This window comes from Marmota flaviventris, chromosome 6 (assembly GCF_047511675.1).
Source record: "Marmota flaviventris isolate mMarFla1 chromosome 6, mMarFla1.hap1, whole genome shotgun sequence".
In the NCBI taxonomy this organism is placed as follows: Eukaryota; Metazoa; Chordata; class Mammalia; order Rodentia; family Sciuridae; genus Marmota; species Marmota flaviventris.
This window is the reverse complement of record NC_092503.1, coordinates 102,257,506-102,278,570: the sequence shown is the minus strand read 5'-3', so window position 1 is coordinate 102,278,570 and position 21,065 is coordinate 102,257,506. Positions and strand designations below refer to the sequence as shown.

At 37.2% G+C, this 21,065-nt stretch overlaps 1 protein-coding gene across 1 annotated transcript in view; it reads right to left on the bottom strand.

Annotated features, from left to right (window-relative positions):
- Pkhd1 (PKHD1 ciliary IPT domain containing fibrocystin/polyductin) overlaps window positions 1-21,065 on the bottom strand; it is a 432,276-nt gene that overhangs the window by 303,719 nt on the left and 107,492 nt on the right. Inside the window, exon 35 of the mRNA XM_027938269.2 lies at window positions 7,523-7,679. Within this exon, the coding sequence (XP_027794070.2) occupies window positions 7,523-7,679 (157 nt within the window). The remainder of the gene's footprint in view (window positions 1-7,522; window positions 7,680-21,065) is intronic.

The window sequence follows — 21,065 nt, the reverse complement described above, 5'->3', positions numbered from 1 at the left end:
TACTTTGGCTCATGGTTTCAGAGGCGCAGTCCATAGTCAGCCAACTCCATCACTCTGAGCCCAAAGCAAGCAGCACATCATAGCAGAAAGGTGTGTCAGAGGAGTGCTGCTCTGTGCATGCTGGCCAGGAGCCAGAGAGAGGGGGAGAGGGGCCACAGGAAAGATGCCCCCATCCAGTGCCTGTCCCCAGTGACCCACTGCCTCTAGCCACCCCCACCCATCCATTCAAATTAGGATGGACTGATTGGGTTACAGCTCTCACAATCTAATCATGTCACCTTTGAATATTTCTGCATTAACCCAGGATCTTTGGGAGAGGCACCTCATATCAGAAAAATAACATAAGCTTATAATTTAGATCTCTGTAAACTTCCCCAAAGATAGAAGAAGAAAATACACCCTAATATTAAATTTGTGAAGAATTAAATATAATAGTAAATCAAGTTCTTTTCCAAGTAAAAAATCTATCAATTATCCACTTAACTTGATAGACAACTCCCCCCATAAAATGAGTAACACCAACTTGTCACCAAGAAAATCCTGCCATACAAAGGCGATCAAAGTAAAGAGAGTTAGTTGAGGGTGAGATTTCAAAACCACTCAGGTTAGTTCTTCCTGATGCTGACTTCACCAAGCTTCCCCTTTGGGTTATTACACAGACAGGCCCCCTCTGAAGCACCATGTTTGCTAACACCAGACGTGAGTTAATTATCTTCGGTACCACTCTTTCTCCACCGGGATGCTCACACAAACAATAGTAACATCCAGGAGAGACTTCTAAAAGCACTTTCCCCCTCAAAGGGAAGGGAATCATTATAATTTCCCCCTTGTGCACTAATTCAAGGGTGAGAGGGCTTCCTCAATGCCATAGGAGAGTCAGTAATTGCCTTAAACTTGAACTCAGGCCCCAGTTTGCTAACCAAACCAGAGTGGGTCAACTTTGTATTATCTGCCATAATCATCCCATCCCCTGCCTCAAAGAGCAGCTGTTTGAACTAAGAAAGGAGCCAATTCAGTCAATCTTTTACAGCTAACTTGAAGATAAATTATTTTAAATCTACCACTTTGCAACCAATTGTACCAGCCTACAAAAACATCTCATGTTCATCAAGACGTTCTATATTTACAAGAAGAAACATTACTGCATAATATGTCACTGGTCTCAAACTCCAACCTGCCTTCAGATGGGTTTCCTTCAAATCCAAGGTGGTATCTGTAAAGTCGTGAAACTATAGGCCTAGAGTAATTTCCCAAGGGATACACATCAGCTTGATGTACAGAAAGAAAGACCACAAGTGATATTTCAGGCAGCCATATTTCAAGACAAGCCTAAATCACTGCATTATAAGGGGTTACCTAATTCAGGAAAAACAAAGTATGCAATCCCTGGGATAGAAGACTGCTGGGTACAGCACTTGATGCCTCATTCTGAAATCCTCAAACCTTTGCCAATGATAAAGAAACTTGACAATGAACCTGATGGTGAGTCAAGAGAAGATACTTCATCTCAACAAATAAGACCAGGAACTTTTATATTATAGAAATCTCATCTATAATAGACTCAGAAAGATCTGAGAGTCTCAGCATTATGAACTAAAAACAATTTTTAAAAAGTTTAGAAAAAATGTGATCACTTTCCAAGCTGCAAAAGAAAAACATGCCTCCATTTCCACAAAGTCCAACAAGGTGAGTGGAGGCAAAACAGGTTCTACTAATTCAACCTCTGTATGCCTCCCTCTCTCTCAATAGAAAGAAAAATACTTCCATATGCATTCTGAAGGTAATAGAAAGAAAGCAACCCAAGGTCTTTATTACATAATCCTTTCAAAAATCTAGTTTGGTTTTATATATAGAAACAGTAACTATTTGTACGTAAAACTATAATTTAGGCCTGATATTCAGCCTAAGTTAGTTCCAATGCAACAACCAGTGTTAATTAATTGACTTCTTAAACTGGGCCAGACTCTGTAATAAGGGCTTTACATATATTCCCTCATTTCATACTCAAACCATCTACACAAGGAGGGCAATCCATGGAAATATTGCCACACAACAAACAATAAATTCTAGCTATCATTGTCACTGTTGCTGTTATAATCAGGCATTGTCTTAGGAAAAACCTAAGGATTACATAGGGTCCCCAAGGTCACAGAGATGGTAAGTGGTGAAGGTTACACTCAAATTCAGTTCTTTCTGGCTTGAAAGGCTTACACACATTTAATTGCTTTAGTATACACCAGCAGACCAAGAAATAGAGAGTCACATTACAAGGGACAAGTGCACCATTAAGCAGCAATAGAAACTGGAAACAAGTTTCTGCTCAAGCATTTTAAAACAAAGTAGCAAGAAACCACAAAACATCTTCCTTTTTATTGTGTATACTCAAGGTAGACAATATGACATTTATAGATATTACTAAAGTCTAGCAAATTAATAGCTTCATCAATCAAAATTACGATACTGTGTGTGTGTGTGTGTGTGTGTGTACAAGAGACGCTAAAAGCTCAACACCATGGGGAAGTTCAGGCTCCCCTAACTGAGTCTGTATTGGTCATTATCTCTATTCCACCACACATCAAGGTGCTTGACCACTAGGTTAGAAAGAGATTCATTTCTTCATTGAGGAAATATGAATGCTTCCCTGACTACAGACTGAATTCCCAAATCCTTGCTCAGGATGCATAAGGTTTTGACAAGAGGGTAACATTGCTTCTTTGTTATTATGGTTCATCAAAATTATTTGGAATAAAAATAATAAATTTTAATTCAGCAATGCCTATGGTCAATGGATATCTTATCATAAAAGGACAAAAAATATAATCAATGAAATCAAGACAATATGCATATTTTTATCCCAGATCATTAGTATCAGTTGATTAATTCTCTTTTTTTGCTTAAAGGTGCCCCTAAAGTAATTTTTTAAAAGGAGGGAGGGAGAGCAGGAAGGAAGAAGTAGAGACAGTAAGTAGATGAAAGCTTTGGATCTTTTACTAATTAAAGTAAAATAATAATTAACATAACTGAATCTCTTATTATGGTCACACAAAAAAAATCTGGCATTTTTCAATAAAGTTCAAAAAATCAATGCATAGAGCTTCATAAATAATGGCACAAAACTATTTGGTGCCATTTCCCAAGCCCACCAAGAAGTTTATAATCCTATCTTCTATTCTATAAAGTCATATGTGTTAAGGAAAAAAAATGCTAAGTCTCTTTTAAGGTAAAATATGAGTGAAGCACAGAGTTCAAGACTCCCAAGGGCCCACAGGTAGAAGTTTAGGTTTCTGAATGTAAGAGCCTCATCCTCTGTACATGGGGATTCTGGCTTCTATGAATAGAAACATAATACAGCAGATGCATCTCTTCAAGAAGTAGTTCCTGGTGTGCTTCTTAAGTGATCCAGTTTCCTTTTCATTTACCGCTAATCTTTTCAAAGTATATATACTTCCTATAGAATCCATTCTTTGTAGCATAGAAAACGCTGAGAAAGAATTTCTACCATAGTACTTTATTTTTTTTTTTCGCTTAAAGTATTTTGAAAGAATTATTTGGGGACTTGAAAATCTCATGCTTTCTCTCAACCTGTAGATTGAATCACAAAAATAAAAATTCCACTCAGCTATTTTTCTGATATCATGAATAGATATGAAAAAGACAGGCAGTAACAGATATTCAGAGTGAATTGCTGTTGGTGGTGATGATAATAATGATTCAGTCACATATTCAAATAGATCTATATTATACTTCAAGTGCTTTCACACATATTATAGATCATAGAAGATATTAAAGATTTGGAATTATAGTCTATCAACTACATATTGAAGAGTTTTGATTCTCTACCACTAAAGTTGTTCTTCAAATGCCTTTTCAAAACAGAAAAATAATTTGCCAATTTGTGTTCCTAAGAACTCATAACGTTACACATGCACACACAAGTATGTGTGTCTGGATACACTATACATGTATATATGTGAATAAATGTGTTTATGTATGCATTTACACATGTGCATACATGTGTATATGATACAGATTGAAAACAAATAAAGACAATCCAAATAACTTAGTTGAGAAAATGATATTTAAGAGAGCAAGGATTTTTAAAATACACTTATTAAATTTCACTCAGTACCTGAATTGGTCCATTGTACCTTTTATTGGTCCATTCATTTAATAATCAACACATAATTTTGAGCCCTTTTTATATGTCAGGCATTATTTTAGACCCTGAAGAGAAAACAGTAAGTAAATTGGTGAAGACCTTCACATTGTTTTAGCTTATTCTAGTAGAGGAGACAGACTGTAAACAAACAAGTAAATGTATAATATGTCATATAGTAATAAGAACTATTAAGAAAATTAAGTAAAGCAAATCAAAAGGATAGCAAATAATGGACAGAGGTAGTAACTGGGAAAAGATGGCCATCAGATCTTCTTAGGTAAGTTGATATTTTCTCAAAGAGCAAATGAGTGAGCCAGTCATGTGGGTCTGGAGGACAAATATTCCAGGCAAAGGACCTACAGCGGGTATATTCACAGAAGAGCTAGAGCAGAATCAATAGGGAAGACAACATCAAAGAAGGAATCAGACATTAATCAGAGGACTTTGGGTTTTATTCCTAGTGAGATGAGAAGCCATTAGAGGGTTTTTAGGAGAGAAGTAATAAGATCTGACATATTTTTAAAGCATATTGACTATAAAAGGTTAGGATTACTTTAGCATACAGCATAAATGCCAAATACCAGTGACTTAAACAAATGAAGGCTTATCTTTCAATCAGAAAAAGTAAATTCAGAGGTAGGCAGTCCAATGCTAATATAGCAATTCTGAAGTTATAGGGTCTTGGGTTTCTCCCATTTTCTTCCCCATTCTTCACCTCATGATAAATGGCGGCCAACGCTGTAGCTGTTACATTTACATGACAGGAAGCAGAAAAGAAGAAAAAGGAAGAATGTATAAGCCTCCTACTGGATCAGCTCTCTTTAGCAGACTTCCTAGGTTTCCCACACAACATTCCTCTTACATCTCTTCATCCCACTCTTAACCACAAGATTATGTCTAGCAACAAAGAGGCCAGAAAACCCAGCATTTTAGCTGGGTACACTACTACCACAAATGAATTTGGGGTTTTGCTTATAAGGAAGACAAAGAAATGGAGAAACAGGAACCAATGTAGAGACAACTTGTCATAGTCCTGGCCCCAAATTTTGGTATTAGGGTTAAATCAACACAAATATAAGTTTTGATGTTTGGTATACATGTTGAAGATTCAGCCAACAACATTCACTGATAGACTGATCATAGGATATGAGCAGAAGAAAGAAATCTAGGATGCCCCCAGTGTCTTTGACCTGAGCCACTGAACAGATGCAGTACCAATAAATGAGCTAGGGGGATTCCCCATGCTTTGATTTTGGGCAGATATTATATCTATGTGATCAAAACATGTCTCAGATGCAAATGAAATGCTACTCCTACCTTCTCCAATCCAACTCTAATCTCACAGTCCTCGTTCTTCCTCACTGCCCGTATCACCTATTTTAGAACTAGAAATTTTACTCCTTTGCTTTTATTCCCCAGTTACATTTTCTTTTATACATATTAGATATAATTGATATTAAGTATTATTTATTTTTTCTTGTATTTTACAGAGAGTTCCTAGGCCACTTAATAAGCATTCACAAAATATCTGTTGAACAAAATTTGATCAGGGTTCTTTCTTTTTTACTACTATGTCTAAAAGCTATAACTCTTGTCTCTAATGATAAAAAGCTCAAGAAGTCTCTCTATACAACCCTTCTCCCTACTCAACTCCTTTGTACTATTTATATAGAAGATGATGTCCACTACTTATCTTCACATTCTTACCAACAGTCCTCCTACCCAGAAGAAAGAGGGGATCCTACAGATACCTGAGTTTCACTCTTTAGAAGGTGGGTTTTGTCATTTCAAACATATCTCACTTTTTCTTAATAACAGAGAATAAAATATTGTTTAAACCAGGAGTATTAAGGAAAACCATTATAGACGGCAAAGTATTTGGATTGTTCAGATCTTGAAATCTACAAGGGTAAGAAGCCACATGTATATATTACACATGTCTGCCTTGCTCCCGCCCTTTAATGTTTCTCTGATGCCTGATTTTTATCTTTGGTATCTTGTCCTATGAAGACCATTCCTTGATTGAACATTTACCTGAAAGTAATAGCACATCCAGAGATTTAGTAATCCATGATTTTGGGCTAGGAAACTTCTCCCACATGATTGTGGTAATGTAAGATCAAGATCTTTCAGCACCTGATGGTACCCCGGAGAATTGGATTCCCAAGGGGAGAGCCCTGCTTAAAGACTTGACAAAAGAATCTTTGCTCTGAGATGAGGCTCTGAGTCTGGCCTTTTCCTTTGTCATTGCTAGTCCTTAGACAGCTGATGGCTGTCAATAGATCACTCTCCATAGCCACTAGCTGCACATACATACATGCACATACACACATACACACTCCAAAGATGGGGCAAGAGTCAAAGCTGACAGGCCATTTTCCCCCTGAAGGTAACCAATTAATGGATTTGACTGAAAACTCTTCTCCTTCCTACTGGGATGGGTAAGTGGTGGTTGGGGGGACATCTTCCAAACTACAGAATGACAAAATACCTAGTCAGAAAAACCTGATTGGGGTCTGTAATACACAGGCACCCAAATTACATTAATTTATCCCTTTGAAATACTTTATTTACAGCCATGCTCTTACTTTAACAAGAACAAATATTTGTATTAGGTGTATTTGTAGTAAAGAATAATGTTTTAGCATAGAGTTTTATAGACATCCATAACAAATCACGTCTCCCAAGCAATTTTTATTTGCCAATGAGCACAATCACTTGATAACCATTCCGTACTATCAACCCCTAAAGTAGACAACGATTTTGATTCTTGTTTAACATATAAGAAAACAAATACACAAAGATGTGAAATAACTTGCTTAGCCATTTGGCAAAGTCGGGGAGGAACTGAAATCTGAATTCTAATTTCTTCCAATTTCCTAGATCCTAGAGCTTGGTGTCTGGTTTTGCAATGAGGAAGCCAATTTACAGGATGTTCCATGGGACCATGAAGTCAAAACCACAACAGGGTAAAAGCAGGAAGGCCTTTCTTCTTCGGCAGTGAATTTCAAAGACAGCAGTATTACCCCATTTCGGGGTGTTTTGTTATCTTGTGGAGGCTGCCCTGAATGAGCAGGACTATAAATGGTCTAAGGAGAGCATCGTGTTCATTGAGAGCACAGTTAACTTTTTTGGTTTTGAAAACTAAATTAATCAAGCTCTGTACTTATAAACACCAAAAGGATGGCCTTTGACTCTGAACCCCCAAACACTTCTTCCTTTTCATAGTAAAATCTCAATTTGGCCTGAGAATAAATTGCCAACTAAATGCCAGAACTCGTAGAAAATGTTCTCCTCCCCACTACCCACTACAAGTGATAGAACTGCATAGAATAATGCCACCGAACTTCCAACTGCACAGACCTTTGAGGTGCAGTAAGTTGAGGGTGCTAGTATTGGTGTCCAGCAGGAAGACTTGGCCATTCTCCACTGTGACGTTGTCGCCATCTTGTGGCACTTTTTCAGGAAACCAACTGTAAGCCTTGGACCATCTCCGGCAGAACTGAAAGGAAGAGTTGCCCTGGGAAACAGAGAGGATTTTTTTTTTTTTAATCAAGATTATGCAGGTGATCAATCATTGTAGAAACTTTCAAAGAAACTAAAATTAATTTAAATATTTTAAGTGTCTTAATAAAACAAGTCACCCCTCTCTTCCTCATATAACTAACCCAAATAGGAGGAAACTATGGAAGAGACAAAGTTATACTCGAAGTGCCTCAGTGCTCAGCCCCTGGAATTTACTCTTTTTTTCCAGCACAGGCTCCCTTCTACCTAACAGATGGAGTTGATTCCATTTTTTATTTTTACAGACATGTATTGAGTCTTGGACAAAAAGTCATAAATAGCCTGGAATAGGGAGAATTAAAATGTTCTGCTTGATGGGTGGCATTTTGCTTTATGTAATTGGTATCATTTTTCACTGGCTCTACTGCCAAGTGTCCCTGTTTTATAGGAACATTCCTCTTTCCAAGTGCTCAGATCTATCCTCCCACTTTTTTTTTTTTTTATATTATTGTTGCCTTTCCTCTGTGCTTGGTGCGTGTGCATTGGTGCTGAACAAAGCTCATGCATGCATACATGAAATGCAGTCCAACTTCAGATGACAAGTGAATAGCCTGAAACCTTTGAGTGAGAGGCAAAGAGCAGCACTGGGAGAAGGAGCCAGAGAAGGAAGCAGCCCCTAACCATCCCAGCCGCAGTTCTCCTCTCAGAACTTTTGTCTCTTCTGTTAATGTAGGACCACTCTAAAGTCATATGTTTTTTTTTTCAAAACAAGGACATAAAAATCACAGAGAGCAGTATTCATCCATGTGAGAGGCTGAAAACATGTCTGAATATCTTGTGAAGTGATGGAACTATTAGGATGATAAATAGAATAAAACCAGAATAGAGGTGGTGATTCCTGCAAGGTAACACACACTGCATGTGTGTGCCTCTCCATACATGGTCTTCTTCCCGTCCAGATTCCAAGCAAATGAAAAGCCTGAGTTCCTGCAAAATGAAGTGCCTAAAAGGTCCTCTGGTGACGTGGAAGAGGCAGATGGAAGGAAATCATTAAGAAGGAAAGGATATTTGTAATGCCAACAACTGTACCTATGTTGAGAATTGTGCCCTGCACTATTTCTAACAGAAAATAGAAAATTGTGCTACATGAAGGGCCAGTACATTTTCCAGAAGAGGTTACTGACTCCTAAGCCGATAGTTTTGAATTGCAGAACCAACACAAACACTGAGGAGCTTTGGGATAGGAGAAGGCATAGGTTTGTGTTTTGTTTTGTTTTTGTTTTTTCATTTTATCCCAAAGAAGAAAATAAATTCTATGACTTATCCTTGCTTAAGAGATGGAAAGGCATAGGATGAAAAAAGAATGGTTTCCCATGAGCATCGTTGTCAGACATATGAACGATGTCTGCTTGATGACCATCCACAGACTAGAAAAGTAAGAAAAAGTGTAACTCTCCAGTTGATGTCCCTGTAGAGGTAGCTATCAAGTAAAATTAAGGAAAATAATTTCTTATAGGGCTATATGTTATACATTATTATAATCCTTCAATTCACTCCTGCAAATACAGACAGAGGAAAGGGAGGCAAATAGGAGGAAACTGGAGGGAAATAAAGTGGTGAGACAGTGGGAAAAATACAGTAACATCAACTGCAAAACAAGGTGGCCAAGGTTATCTGTACTGTCAGTTCAGAGTCCCCAGTAAAATGACATTTGCAAAAGTTTGAATTTCCAAGTCAGAGAGAGAAGGTTCTAGCATAATCCTGTCCTTTCGTCCTAATGGCAATGTCTCAGACATCCTCACAAAGCTCTCGAATCAAAATTCAGGAGGTGGCACCCAGGGATCTATAATTTTAAGTGGATCTCCTCTGATGCTTCAAAGTTTGAGGACCAAGTCAAGGGAGGGGCTAAAGGAGGGAGAGAGAGAGAGAGAGAGATACCTCCCAAAAGGAAACTAAGAAGTTTCCTACAAACCAGCACACAAAGCTCAGGGTCTTTGGTCTGAGTCCCCTCACTTCCAGCAGACTGGGTAGGGTGGTGTGTGGAACAACTATTAGAATTATGAAGAATGATCATCAGTGTTGTAACTCTTTCTGATATTAGCCAGGTGATTAGATCCATAGCCACGGAACTACAAAGAAAACCAGACCTCATGACACCCACAGCAAAAAAAATCTGAAACAATCAGGAATCAATTAGGTACTTAGGTACTTAAGGGTGTCAACTTATTCCATGGTGCCTTTCATTAATACTTTAAAATTGTAATAATTAGCATTCATATTTGTTACCTAGCTCTGAGTGAGCTTGAAAGACTAGCTCAGTGTCAACCAAGGTGATGTTTTTGGTCAAGAATATGCTCTGTCATGAACCTAGTTCATAGCCCAATGTACTTTTTATTTCCATCTAACATAAGCTCTACCCACTTCAGTTTCCAGGGTGCCCACCTGCTAGCTTTAGTTTTGTTCTTTGATAGAAGAATTAGTCATATCTATTCTGCAGATGAAGCAGCTAATTTACTTACAAGCACAGGGAGCAGGTAGGGAAATAGATGAGTAAGAATTGCCTAGCACATGCCTTCATCTTTAGTTCAAATCATACAGGCCTGAGAAAAGAAGGAAGGAAGGAGAGAAAGAAAGAAAGCAATTTAACTTTCCTGCCTCTGCTTGGAAGCTTATGCAATTTGTTTTCTTCTTACAAAATGTCAGCACTTCTCTGAACTTCAGGGAATGTGCAGTGTCTGCAAATCTTACTTGTCACCTTAAATGTACTTGCAACACCACCAGAGTCATCTTGAAAGAAGTCATTGATCAGCAAGTTGAAACATCAGGCAAAGCAAAGACCTATTTGTGAGCGTATGCACTGAGCTGGGGTGGCAGAGGTGGGTTATGGGAATCTCTCTAGTCAGTATCTCCTGCCTGACAAAGACAAGGAAGAACTGTTTTGACACCTCACCATAATGCCTTCTTGCTCAGTATGCAAGTCTTGGAAATAAGAACAGACAAGTTACTGTGTCCAACATTTTCTCCACCTCCTTACCCTCCTTTATTTTCTGCAAAGTACTTATCACCATCCAATACATTGTTGTTTTTGTTTGTCATCAGTCAATCCCTACTAAATTGTACAGAAGTTTCACAAGAGCTTCTCAGCTTTCTGCTGTATCCCCAGTTCCCATAACAATATCTGGCACAGAGTGGGTACCCCTAAGATATATTTGAAAGAATGGCCAACTCTTATTTGAGTTTATAATCACTATACCATAATTCAGAATATCTTCATAACTACAAAAATTTGATGTGAACATGAAATTATTTTTACTTTTATCCAATATTCTACATAGAAGTTATTGTCATTTTTTTGTGTTTGATTTGGCTTGGTTTGGTACTGAAGATTGAACTCAGGGGCATTTCATAACTGAGTTATATCCACAGCCCTTTTTACATTTTTGAGACTGTCTTGCTAAGTTACTCAATGTGTTAGTCAGCTTTTCATTGCTGTAACCAAAAGACTGCCAAGAACATCTTAGAGGAGGAAAAGTTTATTTTGGCTCATAATTTCAGAGGTTCAGTCAATGGTTTGCCAACTCCATACCTCTAGGCCAGAGGTGAGGTAGAACATCATGGCAGAAGGGTGTGATGGAGGAAAGCTGCTCAGTTCATGACAGCCAGGAAGCAGAGAGCTTGAGTGCAAGGATCCAGGGACAATATAATTCCCAAGGGCATGCCCCCAGTGACCTGCTTCCTCCAGCCATGCTCTACCTGCATATAGTTATCACCCATTAATCCACTCCAATTATTAATCCATAAAATGGATTAATCTCTAACAAGGTTACAGCTCTCATAATCCAACACTTCTACATTGTCTCACACATGAGCTGTTGGGGGGGGCACCTCACATCTAAACCATAACATCCAGGTTGCCCCTGAACTTGCCATCCTCCTACCTCAGCTTCCTGAATAGCTGGGATTACAGGTGTATGTCAACACATCAGGAAAAAATAATTTAATTCATTGACCTTTCATTTTGTGAGATCCTTCACTATTTTGTGAGGGGATCCTTCTTTAATTCTGACATGAATATTACTTATACATTCTTGATTTGTAGCATTTTATGTTTATATGTTATTTCTCAACTAACATGAAATTTGTTAGTAGAAAGTTTTCCATTTTTTCTCGTTTTTTATTCTTAGTTTTCTTCCCACTAATAGTTAAATGATTGTCTTTACACTATTCATTATATATTTGATCTCCTAACTAATAGTATTGGCTATTTTAACAGGGCATTAAAATGTTGAGTGATATTATACCTGTTAACCAATTAAAATTCCAAACCTTTTGTGCATAAGCTAATGCAAAGGCATCTCTTCCAGAGAAATGTGACCATCCATTCACGATCTTAAGGTGCTTCCATTATCATTTAGAAAAAGACAAACAGCCAGATAATTAAAGTGTGATTAGTTCAATAATTGAAAACATAACCAATGTGCTTTGGGAGTTCAGGATATTGGATGGCTGACCCTTGTTTAGACTGCCTTCCAGGTGAAATCCAGTGCATGAAATCCCTTTTTCTACTTTTAATCTGGACACTACAGATAAATTAACACAGGCTGAGATTACTTCAGCTGATTATGAAACAAAAGATAGTCATTGTAGAAAAGTCAACCATCTACAAATCCAGGATTACTAATAGAGCCCTTATCCTATTAACTCAATAACTCTTTAGGGAACAAAAAGGAAATTAAATTAGTTTGGCATAATTTATTCCTAGTAAATTCAGGCTGGCCCTAAGTGATCACTTTTTTCCTCAATGCTTATAAACCCTTTGTGATAGGAAGATAACAGGAGAAATTCTTTCCCAACTGCCCAGATCATTGAACACTCAAAGAAATACCAATAATACCTTTTTCTCCATTGACATATACCCAGTTCCAGCTTACTCTTTGTCCCCCTTAGAAAGTGAACCAATCCACCAGGCTATCTCTTAATTTGACACTCTTCCTATTCTCTGTGATTTCTCATAAATTACTGATACTAGCTCAATGGTTCATATAGGTAAGTTACTTCAGAACTCCAGAGGACCATCATAGTCTGCAAACAGAATAGATTCACAGTCTATGGTCTCCTCTATTTGGGTCTATAAATTGTCTCTAACATGATTTCTTCTGAATTTTCAATCTGAGGATCATTCCACTTGCTGGAGAAAATAATGATAACAATAGCTACTCAGATGCCTCTAATGACTTACAGAGTCATTGTTCCTCACAACTTTAAAACAGATGTTTCTTTCTCCATTTAAAGTTTAAGGTTAAAAAATTAATAATGATGACTAAGATTTAATGAGTGCACCTAATAGGTATTTTCTTATTTAATAATCACAGACTCTTTTCAGACTTGCCTGAACTACAGTAGATGAGTCCAATGCATTCAAGAAATATTTTCTTCTTTTTTAAATTAGTACATTGTGATTATTCATAATAGTGGCATTTGTTGTGACATATTTGTTCACCTACACATACAACAATATATGTGATATATAATTTGATCTATTTCATTTGCCAGTGCTTTGCCCTTCCCTCTCCTCCTCCTTCCTCTTGGCCCCCTTCAACACTTATTTATTAAGCCCTCACTATACCCCAGTCACTGATCTAAACACAAAACATATCAAATCACTGATCTTAGGAAGCTTATATTTTAGTAGCATAATAGATAGATATGTAAAACAAATAGCATGCTTTGAAAGAAAGAAAAAAAACAACAAGATGAAGTTGAGCGGCAGGGTGGGAGGAACTATATGATATTGAGTGATCAGGTCTGTGACCCTGATAGGGGATTAGATGAGAAAAGCAGAGGCTATCTGAGGATGACCCTGAGGAAGAAGCACGCTTGATGTCCTGTGTGTACAGCAAGGATAGGCAGGTGCTGCTGGAACTGAAGGAAGGGACACTGCTGTGCTGTGACCTTCCTGCTGATGCAGGGGACTGCATAAAACCTGGTGGATAGCAAGCTCTCTACATGTCACAGAAAAGAGAATTAAGGGGAATAATCAGTACCATATAACAGTCCACAAACTACACTCTACAGCCCAAATCTGGCCCCAACAGTATTTTGATGTTGGTACACAGCCTAAGCATTTCATTTACATATTGTTTTTGTTGCTTTCTGTTCATGACAATTACAGCATGTCCTGCCAGACCTAAAACACTTACTATCTAACTCTTTAGAGAAAAAGCTGGGGGATGCCTGGTATGTTCTGATTCATACTATCAGTATAGTACCATAATATGCTCTGCATAATACATCTACATGCTACCAATATTGAAATATGTTCAAATGGAATATTCTGTAACTAAAAATAAGTAATTATAATACCGTTATAGAACTGGAAAGCAAAAACATCTTAGGAAAGGATGTATGCTAAAGTACTGAAAATTGGTTCAATTCTTCTCATTTTCTAGTAATAGACCAGGTCTCAGGAGACCACATAAAGGCAAGAGCAAGTATGGGCTGGTGTGTGTGTATATGTGTGTACATGTGTGAATGTGTGTGTGTATGCATGCCACCCACATGCGCAAGTGTGCCCATGCATGCACACACACACACAGAGTCGAATCAGAAGATTGACAGATACACGCTAGCCTTTTTCACAGAGCTGACACACTGCCATTTAACCAGCGAGCATGTAGCACGTGTTTCTGCTCCTAGTCACTAGTAAGAGACAAGGTTAACATTTTAAGTGATGGACTACAACATGTTATTTCCCCATGCAATGGACCCGTGACTGCACCGCTTTCGAAAACACTTAATTTCAGTGATTGAATACACAGGAGCGCACTTTCCCTGCTATGAACCTTTGACAGCTTCTCAGTCTCATACACCAGGGGAACCTTTTTTTTTTTCCTCATTTTCTTTTTTTCCTCCCCTTTATACCTGAAGGGAAGCAAAATGAATATATCATGGCAAGGAAGAAAAAGAAAGAAAAAAAGAAAGAAGCCCAAAGAATGAAAACCAGTTTATAAGCATCAGTGTATTTTACTATAAAAGTATTCACTGCCATCTGCTCTAATTACTTTGAATGTTTGGGCTACCATCTTCATACAATAGAAATAATGATCTCCTCAAGGGTAAAAAAAAAATTTTTCATAGAAACAAACAAAAGTTGATTATATTTAGCTCCCAGGCTAAAGAAGTGTCAAGCTACTTTGTGGTGAACAATCAATTAGGAGAATGGGTAGGTCTCTAATTATCACAAACAAATTGATTTCCCTTGGTGGGTCTTCCCTTTTCTTCTTTGCCCACCTTTTTGGAGGAGTGGTGTCCATAGCTCACAGAGGGTAAGAAGCTGACTAGACACACTTATGGGTCTCAGGTTACTCCATGAGAGTTCCTTACATTTAGATCCAAACCAAACTAAACCAAGTCTTCTCTCAGGCTTCTGGTTGACATCAACCACACCGTAACCTTGAGGAAACTGCATACAGGACTAGGTAACCTTCTAAGATTTCAGATTACCTCATGGAAGGAACCCCTTATGGGGAACCCCATGCCTCAGCTGCTTAAAGGAAGACTGGAGCCAACTTAGCCCCAGTAAAGTCTTCAAGGAGAGAATTATCAGTCCATTCCTTGAACTTAAATGAAATATGTGGAGTCCAGAAAGACATGGAGCAGATCCCTAAAATACTAGCAGAAGTTCAACTTTCACTGAGGCCAAGTGACCTTCTCAAGTCCTCTAACATACTATGTACATTAAGCAGATTTCTAAGATGCTCCTCTCAGGATTCTCAACCCCAGTACACATACCCTATAACTCTCTCTTCTTTAGTGGGAATAGAGCTTATGAATATGAGGGGATATCATACCCATAATTAGCTTATGTGATATGGCAATAGCAAAAAGTTCTTGCAAATGTAATTCTTTACAGACGTCAGTTGATTGAGTTATTCAAAAGGGAGATGAACTTTGCCTAGGCAGGTAAGTGCTTAAAAGAGATTCTGCCAATGGCCTTAAAATTTCCATGTGACTAAGAGGGGACCATGTGGCTATGGTCCAAGTGCAGACTTTAGAAGCTAAAAGTAGTCCCTAGCAAACAGCCAGCCAGAAAATGAGGACCTGCTTCTTCCAGACTCAAGGAACTGAGTTCTGCACACAACCTGAATGAGTGTGGAGAAAGACTTTGAGCCTCACATGAGAATGCAGTTGGCTGACCCCTTGATTTCAGCTTTGTGAGACCCTGAACAGAGAAATCAGCTACACTGTGTGAGATGTCTGACTATAGAATGGTGACATAAAAAATAGGCATGATTTTAAGTTGCCAGAGTGTGGTCATTTATTAAGCAGCAATAGAAAACTAATGTGCCACCATAATGGCCTTCTTTGAAGAGCAATTTTTACAGAGAACACAATTTCTTTTTCCTCCTTCATTGAAGTAACTTCTCTAAAGGGGAGATAACAAGATCACATTGGAAGGCCATTACTAGAGAGAAGGCAGGTTCTCTCACTGCAGAAATGACTTCTCACATACAGGACATGTGAGGAAATATGAAATTCTTTAGGATGCTAAGAAGCGTAAATGAAGACTAGATGCAGACCTTCTATTCACTCAGGAAGAGTTTTAACTACTAAAGAAACAGCTCATGCCACAAGGACTTCTATATCACTAGAACCCCTTTTTATCTATGCTGAAGAACTGCAAAATCACCTGATGCGAAACATAGCCATGATGTGCGTCCTTTGAGAGAAGCTAAGAATTTTTGAAAGTCCATATTCTGACTCTACTTTTGAGAATGGTATTTGAATATAATTGGTATTAATAACACTACTTTCTCCACAAACATTGATTCCTGAGGAGAGAAGAGGATTTGACTTTTTATTTACCTTCCCTGGAAGGGAGGAAAGAGGGAAAGAGAAGAAAGAGGAGTGGGAGAGAGGGAGTAATTCACTGCAAGGGAAAACCAAGTTTTAGAAGACAGAGAAATCCATCCTGCATCTGGCATCTTCATTGGCCTCAACTAAATAACTTTTCTCTCCTGTATCCTTAAGCTTCAGAATAGAGACTTATGTAATTTTTAGGGAGGGCAAATGAAATGTTAATTTAAGTTTTTAAATCTTCTGAAAGCAGCATTGTGTAATATTAAATATTCATGCATGTATTTTCTGATTTCAATAATGCACAATATTATTCTGTTAATGCTAATACCATAAAATTACTAGTCTGATTTGAGGAATGAGAAAACCCAGAAAGCAGTGTTTCAGAGCTGGGATGAAATCTGAGGAATCTAAGATTCAAGGAGCTTGCCTGTTCATTGCAGGGCAGATGCAGTTTGGTTAAAATAATCTTCATCACCATCACCATCACATCTGTGAACCTTCACAGGGTGCTCACTATGAACTAGGCAGTATGGTCCCTACACCTATAATCATGAATGTGTAATTACATTTCTAAGTGCATTTCTTAGAGACCTGTTTAAAATCCATTGTTCACTTTAATCCAAATGCATCTGCCACACATTGTCCCTTTCCCTCCGAACTTTATTTATTAGTTTCAGATGCAATGAATCACTTACTGACTTGAGCAGCATTAGAGGTAAACACCAAGGTTAAAATGTAGAGATAATTGAATAACACCAACTACCAGTAACAGCAGTCCAGGCAAAGAAGGAAATAGACCCAGATATTTCAGATAGAGCAGTCTGATGGAAACCTTCCACTCTCAGGATCAAAACCACATGCCATTTTGACATGAGGTTGAAAATAGCTGCATTTTATTTTTTCAAATTTCCATAAGCCAGTTATTAATATGAGAAAAAGGAGCAAGAAGTTGGTGACATAATTTAAATCTTCCTGTGATAATAAGTAAAACATCCCAAAATTGGTTATCACATAAGCAATATATCAAAGAAATGTACTTGAAGATTTAAAATATATATATATATATATATTTATAATTTATTGCTCAGACTGTTGATAAATGAGATTAATGAAATATGTGCATTTTCCTTTGCAGTAAACTCTTCAGAGAAAACTCATAAAGCAAATTATTTCAAAGTCCTTCTAAAAATTCATAAAGCTTAATATAATTCCAGACAGCAAAATCCACTTTTATCATTTGCTTTAGAGTCACCTGGAATTCATTGTATACTCTTCACACAATGTATAAACACAGGCATATAACATATACATGTAAGTTTATACAAATACTTTGAAAAACTTTTCTTATTATGTGCTTTTAAGGCAGAAAACTCAGAATTCTTGGCAAATACTAAACAATCCACAGGCATAGTTATCACCAAAAAAGCCCCTCCTGGTTTTGGATTTCAAAAGCCACAGAGACCCCCGTGAAATGAGCCTTAAAGTAATCAACAGCCCAAGAACTGAAGGTCAAGCTAATTCAAGGAGCCATATTAAAAGGCATCATAGACCACAACACCTCTCAGAAATGAATGCACAATGTCTTTTCCCAGAATTCTCCCAACATTGGGGAATTTCTCCTTTACTGAAAATCAACTGGCCCAACTTTCTGAGGATTAATTATTCCTGTGGATGTACTTTCCCTTAAGAAAATAGAAACTTTTTATCCCCATTTTCCCAATGGGAGGAAATGCAGCTTCCAATATGCTCCCCCATATTACTTTGGGCTAATAAAAGTTTAGATATCTTTATCAATACTTCGTTTTATAAATGTGAAACTAAGTGACTACTACAAGATTATTTAATGAATTGAGTAAGGGTAGAGCTAGGACCAGAGTCCAATCAAAGTGATTTTTGCCCTTTAGAATTTTTTTTTTTTTGATGAAGTAGTCTCTATGTATTCTAAAGAAGATACACATCAATAGAGCCCAAGAAAAACCTGGCAAGCATGTAGCACATCTTTCTCTCATTACCCAATTCCAAATAATTGACCATTTCTAACACCACCCTCCCTCAGTTGAAATTTCCCCTGACTGGGATCTACTCAAAGTAGTTTTTAGTTTTGTTTTAGAAAATCAATAGGTGAACTGGGCCTGTGGATTGCATACCTATAATTCCAGCAACTGGGGACACTGAGGGAGAAGGATGGCAAGTTCAAAACCAGCCTCAACTATTTAGCAAGGACTTAAGAAATTAGAGAGACCCTGTCTCAAAAAAAAAAAAAAAAAGACTTGGAATGTGGTTCAGTGGTTGAGAACCCCTGGATTCAATTTATAGTACAACAACAACAACAAAAAGGAACATTAAATAGGTGGTAGTGGGAAGAATCCCACATTATTTGTCAATCAGAAAGAATTAACCTTTCCTTCTTACTCTCTCCTCCTTTTCATTATAGACAACCAATCTACAAGTCTTTAAGCTTTTCACATGGAGAGACCAAAGCAAATTTATGCCTTGCTTAGTTTAAAACATTATTCTAAACATTCTGAACAATTTATGAACGTATGAAGACAATGTAATAGTGATAAACAATTGAAACCCTGCCTGATTCTCTAAGCAATGAAAATGATAAGAAGGCACCCAAAGTATGTTTAGCATATATAATATTGAGAGTGAAAAAAAAGAAGTTTAATTATAATGTGCAGGTTAAACATTTCAATTTTAAAGATAGAACTTAGACTAACTTACAGTTTATTTTTGTTTGCTTGTTTTATGTAAGTGAAATGTTTATGACATTGTATTTGGCGATAATTTCTTGTATATGACACCAAAAATAAAACAACAAAAGAAGAAACGTGTAAGTTGAACTTCATCAAATTTAAAAACTTTTATGTATCAAAGGAAACTAAAGAGTGAAAAGGCAACTCATGGAATAAGAGAAAATATTTGCAAATTGTGTATTCCATGTAGAAGATACCCAGAATATATAAAGAACTCCTACAACAACAATAACAAAATAAAACTAAATTTTAAAAGTTGGAAAGGGCCTTGAACAAATATTTCTCAAAATAAATAAATAAATATACATGGCCAATGAACATATAAAGATTTTAATATTGCTAATCATTAGGAAAATCAAAACCACAATGAGATATCACTGCACATCCATTAAGATAGCTAATATCAAAATTTTTTTAAAAAGTAGAAAATGAAAAGTTTGGAAAGAATGTGGAAAAATTGTACTTTGCATACGTATATGAAAAATGTTGTAGTCACTGTGAAGTACAGTAAGGCAGTTCCTGAAAATATTCAACATAGAATCATCCTCTGATCAAGAAATTCTGGACATACACCTAAAATAATTGAGAGCAGGATCTCAAAGAGATTTGTACATCCATGTCTTATTCACAGTATTGAAAAGGCAGAAACAACCCAAGTAAGTGTTCATTAACAGATGAATGCACTAAGCTCAGTATATACAATGGAATATCATTCAGACTTAACAAGAAAGGGAATTCTGATACATGCTATATACAATATGGATGGACTTTGAGGAAACTATGGTAAGAGAAAAAGTGAGACACAACGCAATATTTATAGTACATAATTCCACTTCACTGAAGTATTTAGAGTAGCTATATTTATGGAGAAAGAAAGTAGGATGGTGGTTTTAGAGAGAACAGAATGGGGACTTAAGATTTAATGGGTATGAGTTTCAGAAGGGGAAGAAAACATTCTTGAGATAGATGGTAGTGATGGTTGCACAACAATGTAAATATAATTAATGCTGCTGAACTGTGCACTTAAAATGGTTAAAAATGTGAAATGTTATGTATATTTTACTACAACTTTTTAAAACTGAAAAAAAGATGCGTCTTTGAATTTCATAAAATTACCAACATTCTTAAGTTGTTCTGTAGTTCTATGAAACAAACCAATGGATTAAAAACAATAAAATTATCCAGCTCATTCAGTGCCTTTATAGAACCTCACTTGATATTGGGGAATTATGAAATATCTGATTTCCTCATTTTTTAGGTGAATACACTGGAACAGAGGTTAAATAAGTTTTTCAAGGTCTCAGTAACAGTGAAAGAATAAAAAGAAGGAAACTCTCAACATGTGTCTTTGGAATGTGGGCTTATACACTTTGTGTCTGCGAGGGTGTGAGTGCATGTGCATCTACAAGCCCCGTGCCTGAGTCCTCATTCACGTCTCCATCGCTCCTGCTCGGTATATGAGAGTGCATGGATATCACCTACAGTCGTCATACACTCCTATTTCACATTCTCTATCCTCATTACTGCTATTACCTCATCTAGCAAGGCTATCAACCCTTTCCACCAGACAAATTCATTCTTCAAAATACCAGGTCAGCCCTTTCTGTAAAGCTTTTACTAGCATTCCTTCTCTCCAAAACAGAGCTACCCCACTCCTCTTGTGCTTCCAGGGTCTTTGTACCTCCTGCTGCAGTCCTTAGCGCACACTACTCATGATGCTGGTAAGTTGTGGTGTGTTCTGTCCCCTCTCAAGCAGCACTTAAGCAAGAGGAGCTTCCAGAGAG